This window comes from Nannospalax galili, unplaced genomic scaffold, assembly GCF_000622305.1.
Source record: "Nannospalax galili isolate Female #2095 unplaced genomic scaffold, S.galili_v1.0 scaffold180, whole genome shotgun sequence".
Lineage (NCBI taxonomy): Eukaryota > Metazoa > Chordata > Mammalia > Rodentia > Spalacidae > Nannospalax > Nannospalax galili.
The window spans coordinates 4,529,516-4,543,599 of record NW_008348199.1 but is presented as its reverse complement, the minus strand read 5'-3'; the positions used below and the strand labels follow the sequence as shown (position 1 = coordinate 4,543,599).

Here is a 14,084-nt window from a genome sequence, read left to right as displayed (position 1 = left end):
TCCTGTAAATCTGAAAATTTTTCTAGTCTTCATGACAATTTGGCCAAATTGCATCTTACAGACTGTATTCGGTGCCTAGTTGGTGTGCATTCCCTAGTGGGAAACCTTCCAGGACAGAATGATGGCAAAGTTTATGATGATTTGGAACAAACCGTCGAAGAGTATTTCAAGGCGGGAAACGAATGAGCAGAGAAAGGGAAGGAGTCTCCTACCTTTCCCTGCAAGCTGAGGAAGGCGTTGAGTCTGGGCACATTTGCGCTTTTACTTGGATCAGCCCTGGGCAGAATCACTTCACAACAATCCCTGAAAACAGTGCAGTCTCCCTTGGCGAGTGGGAGCTTTGAGTAATGAGTGAGTGTATAAATAGGATAGGATAAAAGAGGGGGGAAGAGATCACCCTCCTTAATTGCTGATGTCTCAATTTATCATGTCGTAAGGAGGAATACTTTTCCCCCCTCTCCCCAATGTGTAATTTCATCTTGCCAGGCCTTTAATTGTATGCTGAATTACTACCCAAGCATTCTTGATTCCCCTCCCATTTTGGATAATCGTATGTTGAAAGGTATATGCCATTCTTTCACAATGCTTACCGCCGGTGAGCGCAGAGGGGGAAGGGTGGGAACAACTCCCCTGTATGAAAGTGAAGCAAGTTATGCCAGATACTTTGGTGCCAGTGACAAGGCTGGCCATAATTGGCTCAATTAACTCAAGATGAGTCAGACTTCCATACAAGTCAAGATGAAACTTTTATAACTTCTTTGAAGTTATCTAAGAAAACAGTTTCTCAATTTGATCTTTGATAGCTGTTGTTGCTGAGGCAAGAGCTAGGATAGCCATGACAAAAAGCTCTTGCTCTCTCTCTCCTTTCCCCAGACTAATTCTAGTAAACAAGAGAACAAATAAGGAATCAAGTATCTGGGAAAAGATGGAAATAAGGTGGGGTTTTTTTTGGGGGGGGTAAATTACTCCAAGGTAAATAATCTTTCACATTTACATTCTAGCTTGAAGCTATATTAAAAAACTTGGGTTAAAACAGTAACACAGTCAGTCTCTCTGAAATTTAGCCAGTTTAGTTTGACTTCCTGGGAATTTTCTTAATTTATAAGTTGCTAAGTGGGGCTGGAGAGACTCAGTGGTTAAGGGCACTGGCTGCTCTTACAGAGGACCCAGGTTTGGTTCCCAGCGCCGGTACAGTGGCTAACAACCATCCATGACTCCAATTCCAGGAGGATCCAATGCCCTCTTCTGGCCTGCCTTGCACATGTGGGTGCACTTACATGAAGGGGGAAAACATAAAAATTTAAAAAATAAAAAGAAGTTCCTAAGTGGGGTGTAGTAGTGGCTGTCAGACAAAGGCAGGAAGAATTCCACAAGACGTAGACCAGTCTACACAGAGAGTCCCAGACAGTCCAGGACTACGTAGCAACCCCCCTCCCAAGAAAAAGTTGCAGTATGACTACAATACATTGTATGCATGTATGAAAGTCTCAATGAATAAAAAAGATGTTAAGAAAAAGTTGCTAACTGGCAGGCCAAAGATGACATCTGCTGGATTTTTTTTTCTAACATTATAATCTAGTTAACATCTAGTGAATTTTTTTCTAATAAATATCGATACATTGAGATATATCTATTTTGTTATGTAACAATGTAATAATGTCTGTTTATATATACATAACTGGTTTATAATTTTTTTTTCTTTTGGTCTTTTTGAAGCAGGGTCTCCCTGTAGCCCCAGCTGTCCTGGAACTCACTACATAGACCAGGCTGGCCTTGAACTCACAGAGATCCGCCTGCCTCAGCCTCCCAAGAGCTGGGACCACAGGTGTGCGCCACCACACCTGGCTATGTTTATAAATTTTTTATTACATCTGTGTGCTCATTTGTATGCAGCATGCTATAGCCTGCCACATGTGTATGTATGCATATGTGTCAGAGAGAGAGAGGTCAGAGGACAACTTGCTGGAGCCCTCTGGCCCTGGTGTATTGTTTTTAAAGGTGAGTTGCTTTCATATATATAATTTTTTTTTTTTTTTGGTCTTTTTTGAAACAGGCCCCAGCTGACCTGGAACTCACTATGTAGACTAGGCTGGCCTTGAACTCACAGACTTCTGCCTGCCTCTGTCTCCTGAATGCTGGGATGAAAGGCATGCACCACCATGCCTGGCTGAGTTGCTAATGCTTTTATTTATTATTTATTTATTATTTTTTGGTCTTTTTGAAACAGGGTCCCCCTGCAGCCCCAGCTGGCCTGGAACTCACTATGTAGACCAGGCTGGCCTTGAACTCACTGAGATCTGCCTTCCTCTGCCTCCCAAGTGCTGGGACAAAAGGCATGCGCCACCACGCCCGGCAAGTTGCTAATATTTTTAAATTGGTATATTGCACAAAAGTGTCTTACGTTTCTTCTTGTCCTATCAAAGTGCCTGGCAGTGGGGGCTGGGGAGATGGCTCAGCAGTTAAGAACACTGGGTTCGAATCCCAGCACCCAAATGGCAGCTAACAACTGTAACTCTAGTTCCAGGGGATCCAACAGCCTCTTCTGTCTTCCGAGGGCATTGCACGACATGGGCACACTTACCTACACGCAAGCAATACACACATACACATAAAATAAAAATAATAAAATATTAAAACAACAACAACAAAGTGCCTGGCAGTGTTGGGCATTTGAGTTTAATGACTGTTGGGGGTGGAGAGATGACTCAGCAGTTAAGAGAGCTGGCTGCTCTTGGAGAGGACCCAGGGTTGATTCCCAGCTCCTATGTGGCAGTTAACAACTGTCTGTAACTCCAGTTCTGGGGGATCCGAAGCCTTCTGACATTCTCCGGTATTGCACAACATGAATGCACTTGCATACATGCAGGCAACACATTCATTCACATAGAATAAAAATAATTTAACAAAAAAAGAGTTTAACGATTATCTGGGATATAGCAGCTATCTTCCTAGACGTGGTTTATCCTCTCTTGTTCGCCAGTCTCCCAAAGACTGAGTCATACACTATTTTAAATCATACTTGGGGGCTGGAGAGATGGCTCAGTTGGTAAAGGTATTTGCTGCCAAGCCCGACAACATCAGTTCAATTCCCAGGACCCACATGGTGGAAAAGAACCAACTCTCAAAGGTTGTCCCCTGACCCCCACAGATGCACCATGGCAGGCCTGTGCACATAAAATATTTAAGAAAAAATTCAAAATGCTTTGGAGGTTGAAGTGATGGTTTGATAAGCATATTAAAACTAAAGATCAAAGCCGGGTGTGGTGGTGCACACCTTTAATCCCAGCACTCTGGAGGCAGAGGCAGGCAGATCTCTGTGAGTTCAAGGCCAGCCTGGTCTACATAGTGAGTTCTAGGACAGCTGGGGCTACAGGGAGGCCCTGTCTCAAAAAGACCAAAAACAAAACAAAACAAAAAACCTAAAGATCAAAAATGAAGTTACTGTCAGGCATGGCAATACATGCCTTTAAACCCAACACTCCAGTCTAGCCTATGCTACACAGTGAGACCCTATTTCAAAAAAAAAAAAAAAATGTTACTGAAAAACCAATTACAAGCTGGCAGGGTGACTTATGTCTGAGTCAGCACTTGGGAAAATGAGGCAAAAGCACCCCTAGGCCAGTCTGGATCACACAGTGAGTTCCAGTTTAGCCTGAGACACATCAGACCCTGTCTTAAGACGAATTCTAATCTGAAAATGGCCTGGTTCTCTGCTTGTTCTTTTGAACTGCTCCAGCTCCCCAAACACCACTCCCCTTCAGGACTACCTCTCCACAAACCACTTCCCAGCGCCAAAGTGCATGCGCCCTCTTATACTCAAAGAATAAAAAAGATGTTGAGAAAAAGTTGCTAACTGGCAGGCCAAAGATGAAATCTGTTAGATTTTTTTTCTAACATTGTAATCTAGTTAACAGCTGGTGAATGTTTTTTTCCTAATGAATATCGATACATTGAGATATATCTATTTTGTTATGTAACAATGTAATAATGTTTATATATACATAACTGGTTTATAAATTTTTTATTACGTGTGTGTGCCCATTTGTATGCAGCATGCCACGTGTATGTGTCAGAGACAGAGAGAGAGAGGGTCCTACAGTACCTTCAAAGCTGTTTATTATCACTCAACACCAAACACCTGCTGGGGAGAAGGCAGCCTAGAAGGTGAGTTAATAGCCATTAAATGCTTCAGGACACATGGAAGGTGCTATGTGGGGGTACAAGGGGAAGGTAGATTGAAGGCTGGGAGACATCTGAGGACATATTTGGCTCAGGTCTGATGAGTAGGAGTTAGCCAAGCAGAGTGGGAGAAGGAGCACTAGATCAACAGGTTAACAATCACTGAGACCGAAGGGAAAGCAGCAATTCAGGAACTGAAAAAGAGCCTGTGGTTGCAGTAGGGACAGAGGCAAAGCACCTGGGAAGCCTCCAGGATTATCTTTAGCCCTGTGGTCAGGACCTCATCCTGCTTTCCCAAGGTGCCTGCCAAGGGGCCTAAGACCCCTTCCTTTGCGATCTTGTGGGTTTTAATGGGGCTGTTTCTGTCAGGTCCCTTATTCTATTTCCTCAAGAGGTTGTATACTCTGTACATCACAATCGAGTTTTTTAATTTTTTGGGGACTTTTTTGAGACAGGGTCTCCCTGTAGCCCCAACTGTCCTGGAACTATGTAGACCATGCTGTCAACTCACAGAGATCCGCCTGCCTCTGCCTCCAGAGTGCTGGGATTAAAGGCGTGCGCCACCACACCCGGCTACAATCAAGGATTTTTATTGACCAAACTAAAATCCTAAACTAAAACAGTTGTCTTACCTTGGCTCTGCTACTAAATTGCAGTGTAAACCAGCCCAGTCCCTGGATTCCTCAGGACCCACACCCTTTCAATATGTATGGTAGGATAGACCTACTTGGTATCTTCAGGCTTCAGAAATACCCCCACAGGGAAAATTAACACCCCATTAGGCAGAAATGAAGTTTAACTTGGTGTATGGGCATGTCTGAATTTCTCTAGTTTTGAGAATTTAAACACCCTTCAAGCTGGGTGTGGTGGCACCTGCCTTTAATCCCAGCCTAGGGAGGCAGAGGCAGAGGCAGGTAGATCTCTGAGTTTGAGGCCAGCTTCCTCTACATAGTGAGTTCCAGGCCAGCTGGGGCTATAGGGAGACCCTGCCTCAAAAAGACCAAAAAAAGGAAACAACCCTTCAAGTAAATGTGTGTACTTCAGGAAACAATTTTTTTTTTTTTTTTTTTTGGTCTTTTTGAGATAGGGTCTCCCTGTAGCTCCAGCTGCCTGGAACTCACTCTGTAGACCAGGCTGGCCTCGAACTCACAGAGGATCCGCCTGCCTCTGCCTCCAGAGTGCTGGGATTAAAGGTGTGCGTCACCACACCTAGTGAAAGAAATTATTTTTATTAGAGTATTTCTAACTCATCAATTTAGTTTGTCTCACCATTACTATAAGCCATTTTTCAAAAATTAAAGTTAGAAAGCCCAGTATGGTCTCACATATGTAATCCCAGCATTCTAGAGGCTAGGGCAGGAAGACAACTGCCAAGATCCAGGTCAGTATGGGCTACATAGTAAGTTCCAGTCAGCCTTAGCTACCGGGCTAGGAAAGAAAGTTACTTCTGTAAAGCCCTTGTCTGCCTGAAGTGAAGGCATCCAGGGCCTCTGAATATCTTCGAGTGGTGCATACTATGAAGCCCACTCCATGTCTTCAGCCACCAGTACCTGGGTGATTAAACTCCTAGAGCTAAGTCAAATGAGGAATGTAACTGACTACCAGAAAATAAACACCAGCTTTATTAGAATAGCAACAGAAAGTTTCCAATTCCTTGGAACGTAAAAACCATGAAACCTGGTAAAAGCTTTTAAAGACCATGGTTATTGTTCTGATGGCCCCGCCACTGAGGGTCATCAAGGACAACTGCCATCAGAGCTGCTGCAAGGACACGCTTTTCACTGGGGTGGCTCTGTAGTTAAGCCCTCAGACAGAGGGCGGAAGGACTTTATTCCTGTTTTGAAGCTCTTGGTGTAGGAAGAACTATCAGTATGGAGAACAGAGCCTTGCTGCTCCAATTCAAATATAAACTAGCTGATCAAGTTTTCTTGGATAGTCTGCCAGCGTGCTCTGCGAAGAACCCTTTTCCATTCTCACCCACCTGGGTGAGGGAAAGAAAAGTGGCAAGGGGCCAGCACGCTAGCAGGCGCTCTGGTGATTCTGGGCTCTGCTCCCTTTCTGCTGGTGGTAGTCGGTGTCTTTTCTGGCAGCTGCAGCAGCTTGATGGGGGAGGAAGGAGCTGCCCACCAATCACCTCTTCTTGAAGCCGTATTTTTTCCGTTCATAGAACAGGTCTGTCTTAGAGCTACCCAAATTGACAATCTTTGGGCATCCGTCTCTCTGGAAAACATAACAGAGTTGTTTAAGTCTTTAAAATTGAATCAGAATTGATTTAAGATACAAAGTGTAGCCACACAAGAAGAAAACTCAACTCTTCTCCAAAAGTGCTGGCAACAGAGCTTTGCAGTGGAGCACTTGGCCCCTGTGTCCCATCCCCAGCAAAAAAAGGGGAAAAAAAACAGACTGGGCGTGGTGGGCCTTTAGTCCCAGCACTCAGAGGCAGAGGCAGGCGGATCTCTTGAGTTCAAGGCCAGCCTGGTCTACATAGTGAGTTCCAGGACAGCTGGGGCTACAGGGAGACCCTGTCTCAAAAAGACCAAGAAAACACCAAGGAACAGGTTTGCAAATGTGTCCAAACACCTCCACCTCCATAACTGGGAAGCATCCCCCAGACATCTGCCTGCCTCTGCCTCCCAAGTGCTGGGATTAAAGGCATGCACCACACCTGGCAATTCTGGGTTTTTAATGTGTCCTTGCTAATTCATTTTGACACATGGTCTTGGGCAGGGGAAGTGTTCTACTGCATTAGGTGGCTGTTGTCATCATTCTCTGATAGGTAAGGACAGGCTGCCCCGGCCATTCTGTGAGCCTGAGCGGTTTCCTTGATGCCCCAGGAACAGCATGCTCAGGAATGAAGAACACATCTGATTTGGGACTGTGAAAGGAAAGCAGGGAAGCTACAACTGGAGAAACTTCCACAGGTCTCTTGATTTTGTTAGACACTCCTGCCAGAGTGGCTGGATCCCTGGGGTATCAGTCTGCAGAATGAATTAATCAAGCCCTAAGCTTAGAAAACTTTAAATGAGAAGAGGCAATGCCAACTGTAGTGTTCTATGATTTTATAGAAATCTCATACCATAAATTACAGAGATCTCCTATCTGTAGACTCTGGTGTATTGAGAGAGCCAGCCTCCCTAAGAGCTGAAGTCAAGAAAACTATGTAATTTAGATTTAATGTCCTTGTGAAAATGAAGGATCAAAAAAGCAACAATAAAAAGAACAGGAGAGCAAGTGTGGGGGCTCACACCTGCACTTCAGAGGCAGAGGCAGGACTGCTTGAAGTTCCAGGTCAGCCTGGGATAGAGACAGACCTCCTCACAAAAACAAAACAAAACACATATGACCAAAAATGAAGAGGAATTAACTGTTTCTTGATGGCTTAAGGCGGCCTGATTTTGCCTTTAATTCCAACACTTGGGAGGCAGAGGCAGGCAGATCTCTGAGTTCGAGGCCAGCCTGGTCTACGTAGCAAGTTCCAGACCAGCTGGGGCTACAGGGAAACCGTGTCTCAAAAACACCCTCCCCCAAGAAAAAGGCCTGATTTTAAATGTGGCAGCACCTCAGGTTCTCCAAGAGCCCATGTGCAACCCCATGGTATGATGCAGCCTAAACTGTGCACAACGACTTGAATGTAGGAGGTACTGTTCTTTGGATTCACATTTCTCAATGATCAAACTACAGAATGGAGCAGATCAGTGTTCACAAACCCTAGAGATTTCTGGGGTATACCAGGTATTGGTGGGACTTATTCCCATCTTCACTGCCCCCACTCAGTGAGTTTAGATCAAGGCGGCAGGCTCAAGAGTCAGGCCATCTGACTTCTGATTATTTAACCTTCCTATACCTCTGGTTAGTCACAAATAAAATGAATCTAACAGTAGACCTTACCTCAGGGAATTAAAAGGATTAAATGGTTCAATAAATACACTTAGAAAAATGCCTGGCATAAGCCAGTGCTCATTGGCTTATAAGAAACTACTCAAAACAAAATTGGTAATTTTGTAATGATTGGACCCAATTCTCCCCACTCCCCAAGTTAGACTTCTGTGAAAGATACTTCATGAGGAGACAGGTCTCTGCATTGATTAGACCTGTTCCCCGCCCCCCTGGGCACGCAGCTGAACCCTCCTTTATCTGTTGGGCTTCTCTCCTGTCTTTGCCTGACCCCTGGCTTGTTCTCTGCACACCTCCCAAGGCTTCCCAGCTGTTCTCCAGTTCCTCTAATGCCACCAGAATTAAGGATGTATAGGTCTTTCTTTAATTTTTAGAAAATTATTTTATGTGTATAAGTGTTTTGCCTGCATATAAGTGTAATGCCACAGAGGCCAGAAGGAGCATCAGATCCTCTGGAACTACAGTTTTGGATGGTTGTTAGCCACCATGTGGGTGCTAGAACTGAACCAGGTCCTCTGCAAAAGCAGCTCTGAACCAGGTCCTCTGCAAAAGCAGCTCTTAACCACTGAGCCATCTCTCCTAACCACTGAGCCATCTCTCCAGCCTGCTCACTTTGTTTTGAAACAGGGCCTTGCTAAGATCACCCTGACTGGCCTTGAACTCACTGTAATCTTCCTGTCTCAACCTCGAGTACTGGGATTACAGGCATGTGCCATCACACCTGGCTAGGACCTGTGGTTTCACACTGGGAAATATGTCTGTAAAGAAAGTGAGAAAAAAGGAAGATGGGGGAGGACTGTTGGGAAGTGGAGGATGGCAGAGGAAGCTCCTTGTGAGTGTACCAAGGGTTTGTATTCACCACGAGACCTTTTTCCTTGTTTTTGTTTTGAGACAGCGTCTTGCCCTTGCATGTAGCCCTTGCTGGACTAGGGATTTGCTATGCATACCAGGTTGGCTTAGAACTTGTAACAGTTCTCTACCTCTGCTGGATTACAGGCATGAGCCACCACATGCAGCTCATTTTTTTCCTTCCATGTTGAAGATGGAACCAAGGCCCTCTTCTGACCCTAGCAGCCCTGTACCATGTGACACCCTCAGTCCCTCAGAAGACATTCTTGAATCACTCTAACATGCCAGGTTCTTGTTTCCATTGCACTTTGGGTGTCCCTAAAGCACAACTGAAGAAACCACAGTAGGGTCTTTGTGGAAACACCAAGGAGGACTCAATAGTTTTAGGTTTCCTTCCAGAAAAGAACTGTTTCAATTACATTCATTTTATGGCAGGAAAACAAGCTATAAGAATTACTTGTAACCAAGAAAATATTTGGGATTTGGTGGCAAATGCCAGTAATCTCAGCACTAACGAGGTAGAGGCAAAAGGACCAGAAGGCTGGCCTTGGCTACCTAGCAAGTTCAGGGCTACATAAGACCCTGTCTCAAAACCACCACCATCACCACCGCCGCCGCCGCCCACCACTACCACCACCACCACCAAACAGGTCAGAGATGGCTCAGCAGTTAAGAGCACTAGGCTGTTCTTGCAGAGGACCCAGGTTCAGTTCCTGGCACCCAATGGCAGCTAACAATCATCCTGAACACGAGTTCCAGGAGACCTGATACCCTCTTCTGGCCTCCATTGGTGCTGCACACACAGGTGTAGGCAAAACACTCATACACATAAAAATAAATGAAAATAAAGCGGGGCGTGGTGGCACATGCCTTTAATCTCAGTACTTGGGAGGCAGAGGCAGGTGGATCTCTGTGAGTTCAAGGCCAGCCTGGTCTACATAGGGAGTTCCATGACAGCTGGGGCTACAGAGAGACTCTGTCTCAAAAAGACCAAAAAAAAAAATAAAAAATAAAAAATAATATATAAATGAAAATAAAAAAACATCAACACCATCACAACAACAAGAAAAAGTCAAAACAAAAAGATAATACAAAATAACCCAAAATAAAACCCTAGGAATTTCTAGTAATACTTTAAAACCTACATAAATTATATACTAAAATGCAATACGTCAAAGAGAAATTTGAACTGAAATGTAGAAAAAGGCAATTAAAAAAACACTGACACCAGAAAAAAACCAACTGCTGAAAAGCTGTTTCTTACTAGTGGTAACAAATGATGAACAGTGGCAGTGAACAGACAGCTTTAGTGACAGAAAAGAGGTGAGACACAGCAAGGATGAACAATACGGACCGTGCACACAGGTTTGGGACCTTAACAGCAGTACTGCACTTTCTTTTGATTTTCTTTTTTGAGACAGAATCTCATGTAGCCCAGTCTGGTCTCAAACTCACCATGTAGCTGAGGCTAGCTTTGAAACCCTGACCCTGCTGTCTTCACCTCCCAAGTGCTAGGATTACAGGTGTGAGCCACCATGCCTGGCTGTAGTATAACATTTTTACCTAAAACTTATTTTATCTAATTCTCTGTTGTTCATGGAGAGAAGCAGGAGCAAGCAGGGCAGGGCTGTAATCCTAGCTACTGGGGAGGCAAAGGCAGGAGGATCTCAAGTTCAAGACCTGCTTGGGCCATAGAGCAAGTTTCATACCAGCTTGGCTAAGTAACTGAGACCCTTCAATCCCTCTGGAAAAAGGGCTGGGATGTAGTTCAGTAGTAAAACACTTTCCTAGCATATGGTGGGGTGCCCTAAACTCAATCTCCAGCATTGAACAACGCCAACAAAAACACTACACACCCTACTATAAGGAGAGCAGATCAGAGGAGAGCAGTAGAGAAAGAGGACAGAAGAAAGGCACATCTCTTTCAGCTTGAAGAGGAAGTGCATGCGTCAGAGTCACATTGCTCCAGACTGTAACATCTATCCTCAATATCACAATCACCTGTAACTTAAAAGTTCGCTCCTACCCAACATCGTCTTATTCCTGAATACTTAATCCTCAGCACTTACCTACTGTAAGGCACAGGGTTCAAGTACTAGTAATGCCCCCTCCCAAAAATGCACGTGCAAGATTCTAATCCCCATAACTGCAAAAATAATGCTTCTAAACTCAAAAAACTCCATAAATGTTAGTTATTTTTCTTATTCTCTGGTTGTGAGAGGTAAGGAGGTTGGCAGGTTAAAGCAGGAGAATCAAGGACCAAGGACATTAAAACATTGTCACAACATGAGAAAGTACAAATTCACTCTCTGGTAGTATGATCTAAAGATGCCAATGAGTCCACTTTGTTTTGTTTGTTTTTTTTTGTTCTTTTTTTTTGAGACAGGTATCTGTATGTAGCCCAGGCTGGCTTTGAATGGCAATTCTGCCTCAGCTTCCTGAGTGCTAGGGTTATAGGTGTGTACCGCCATGCCAAGCTCCTGACTCCTGGTTATTCTTGACGCTTTCAATACTATAAAGGAGGACACCCAGCTTGGCTTACTGACCTAATTACCTTATAAATTATGAAAGCTGCAGAAGAGAATAACAGGGTGGCTTTTTTGTGGGAAGATTTCTGCATAGGAAAAAGCACTGGGCACTTAATCTCCATGATGATCTCTCTGTAAGGATGAGAGGCTGGATCATGTCACTGGACTGCTTTGTGTTCCTCGGAAAGGAGTACAGAGTAAATGTGAGCTAGATCTCAAATATCCTCAAACATTTCTGTGTAACATGAAGGAGGAGTGACGTCCGAAATAATTCTCAGGGCAGAACGAGCCACAAGGATCTGAGGGTATCAGGTCACACATCCCATGCAGACAAGTCACATGGCAATAACTTTTATTAACGAAGGTTGCAAGTTTGTGCCGGATGCAAACTCTAGCTATAACCATATACAAGTTCAAGAAAGCACTGTCCTCAAATGGACTCTAGCTAGCTTGAGAACTGGTGTGCCTTCTTTTTTTTCGGTCTTTTTGAGACAGGGTCTTCCTGTAGCCCGGCTGTCCTGGAATTCACTACATAGACCAGGCTGGTCTTGAACTCATAGAGATCCACTTGCCTCTGCCTCCTGAGTGCTGAGATTAAAGGTGTGCTCCCTGGCTGGTGTGCCTTCTTTTACACTTATACTTACAGTACCAGACACCCTAGGGGCTGAGGAGAATGGGAATCCCAGGAATAATTTATAGGGGCAGCACCAAAAATGGTGTGCTGTGTTTGTACAAGCCAGGCATTTGTTCCAAGCCATGAGAAAAGGAGAGGGGACCAGGTCCACACCTGCAGAAGGCAGAACATGACCTGATTCTCAAAGGGAAAGATACGAATGGCGGGGCAGAGGCAGGTGGATTTCTGAGATGGAGGCTACCTGGAGCTACAGGGAGACTCTGTCTCAAAAGACAAAAAAACAAAAAAAAAAAAACCCACAAACAAACCAGAAAATCAGAGTTCTTATTTTCTCAACAGAGTAAGAAATATTCTCAGACTGGTAGGTTGCAACATGCCTGAAACCCCAGCAACTTGGGAGACTGAAGCACAAGGGTCACAAGTTTGAGGCCAACTTAAGCCTACAAACAAGGTGCAGCTAGCCTCAGCTACACAGCAAGATTCTGTCTCAAGACACCACCACCAACAAAAACAAAATAAGGGCCAGGGAGATGGCTCAGCAGGTAAAGTGCTAGTTGTGCAAGTCTGACTACCCAGACCTAAATAAAACCCTGCTGTGGTGGTGAGCACCTGTAATCCCAGCTTCCTACACTGGGATGGGAGGCAGAAACAAGAACCCTCTGGAAGCTCAGAGGCCATCTAGTTGGAGTATGTCACGTAGGAGTGCAGCAGCAGAAACAGAGACTCTGCCTCAACCTACTCCTGAAAGTCCTCTGACCTCCACCCAGGTGCCGTGGTAACCTACTGAAGTGTGTAAGCCCAAGTGTACACGTACACACAAATATATATATACACACAAAATAACAAAATATACATACATATACACCAAAACCCTGCAATGATGTACTATTTAAGTTTATTGAAAGCAGACTTGGGGAGCAAGAAGACCCTTCTTTTTTCCACCAAAACTCCATCCTCTGTCAGGCTGGCCCCTGGTTCCTTAATAGGGACAGGGAAAACCAGGAAGCAGATAAGGGGATAACTGCATCCTTGGGCAGGTAAGATGGCTCAATGGCTCATAAAGGTATTTGCCACCAAGCCTGACCGCCTGAGTTTGATCCCTAGGACCCACATGGCGGGAGGGCAGAACCTAATATATCAAGTTGTCCTGTCCTTCACCTGCTTATACACATATACAGATAAACGTTAACAACAACAACAAAAAAATTGAAAACTAAATGAAGCAAAACACTGCGGCCTTTGAGAACAATTGAAAGATAAACCATTTTCAACAGACACCACTATTATTTACCTTAGGGTATAAAAATGCCTGCAGTGGGAAAGAAAAGTTGGAAGCTCATCCATGGAGAAAGAAAGCAAGTTCTCACTAGGGAACCCCAGCTGACTGTCTCAGCATGGTTTTCTCAGTCAAATTGTAATGGGACGATATAAGCCTCCCTCTGAGGATAGTGTCTGTTTGCTCTCTCAGGCCACCGCAGTCTGCTGGATGTGGGAACACCGGCTGCTTCTATCTGCTACTCACTACTTATTCTTTTAGTCTGGCTTACTATATACTTAACTCATTCAAAACTGAAAGTATAGTCATCACAGTTCATTTTCTAGACAGTATAGAATAAACTCCTCTAATAAAAAAGTTCTAGGCTGGACTGGAGAGATGTCTCAGTGGTTAAGAACACTGGTTGTTCTTGCAAAAGACCTGGGTTCAAATCCCAGCACCCACATGGCAGCTAACAACTGTCCATAAACTCCACTCCCAGGGGATCCGACAGCCTCTTCTGACCTCCGTGGGCACTGCACGACATAGGTGCACTTATCTACATGCAGGCAATACACGCATACACATAAAAACAATAAAAAAATTTTAAAAATGTTTAAAAAAAAAAGATTAAAAAAAAAGTTCTAAGCTGGGTGTGGTATTTCAGACCCTTAATCCTACACTTGAGGGGCAGAGGCAGGCGGATCTTTGTGAGTTTGAGGCCAGCCTGGTCTACATAGTGAGT

At 44.4% G+C, this 14,084-nt stretch overlaps 1 protein-coding gene across 1 annotated transcript in view; it reads right to left on the bottom strand.

The window, feature by feature from the left end:
• Positions 1–5,778: 5,778 nt before the first annotated feature.
• Phf5a (PHD finger protein 5A) overlaps positions 5,779–14,084 on the bottom strand; it is a 12,242-nt gene continuing 3,936 nt past the window's right edge. The window contains exon 4 of the mRNA XM_008844803.3: positions 5,779–6,399. Coding sequence (XP_008843025.1) covers positions 6,310–6,399 — 90 coding nt within the window. The 3' untranslated portion in view covers positions 5,779–6,309. The remainder of the gene's footprint in view (positions 6,400–14,084) is intronic.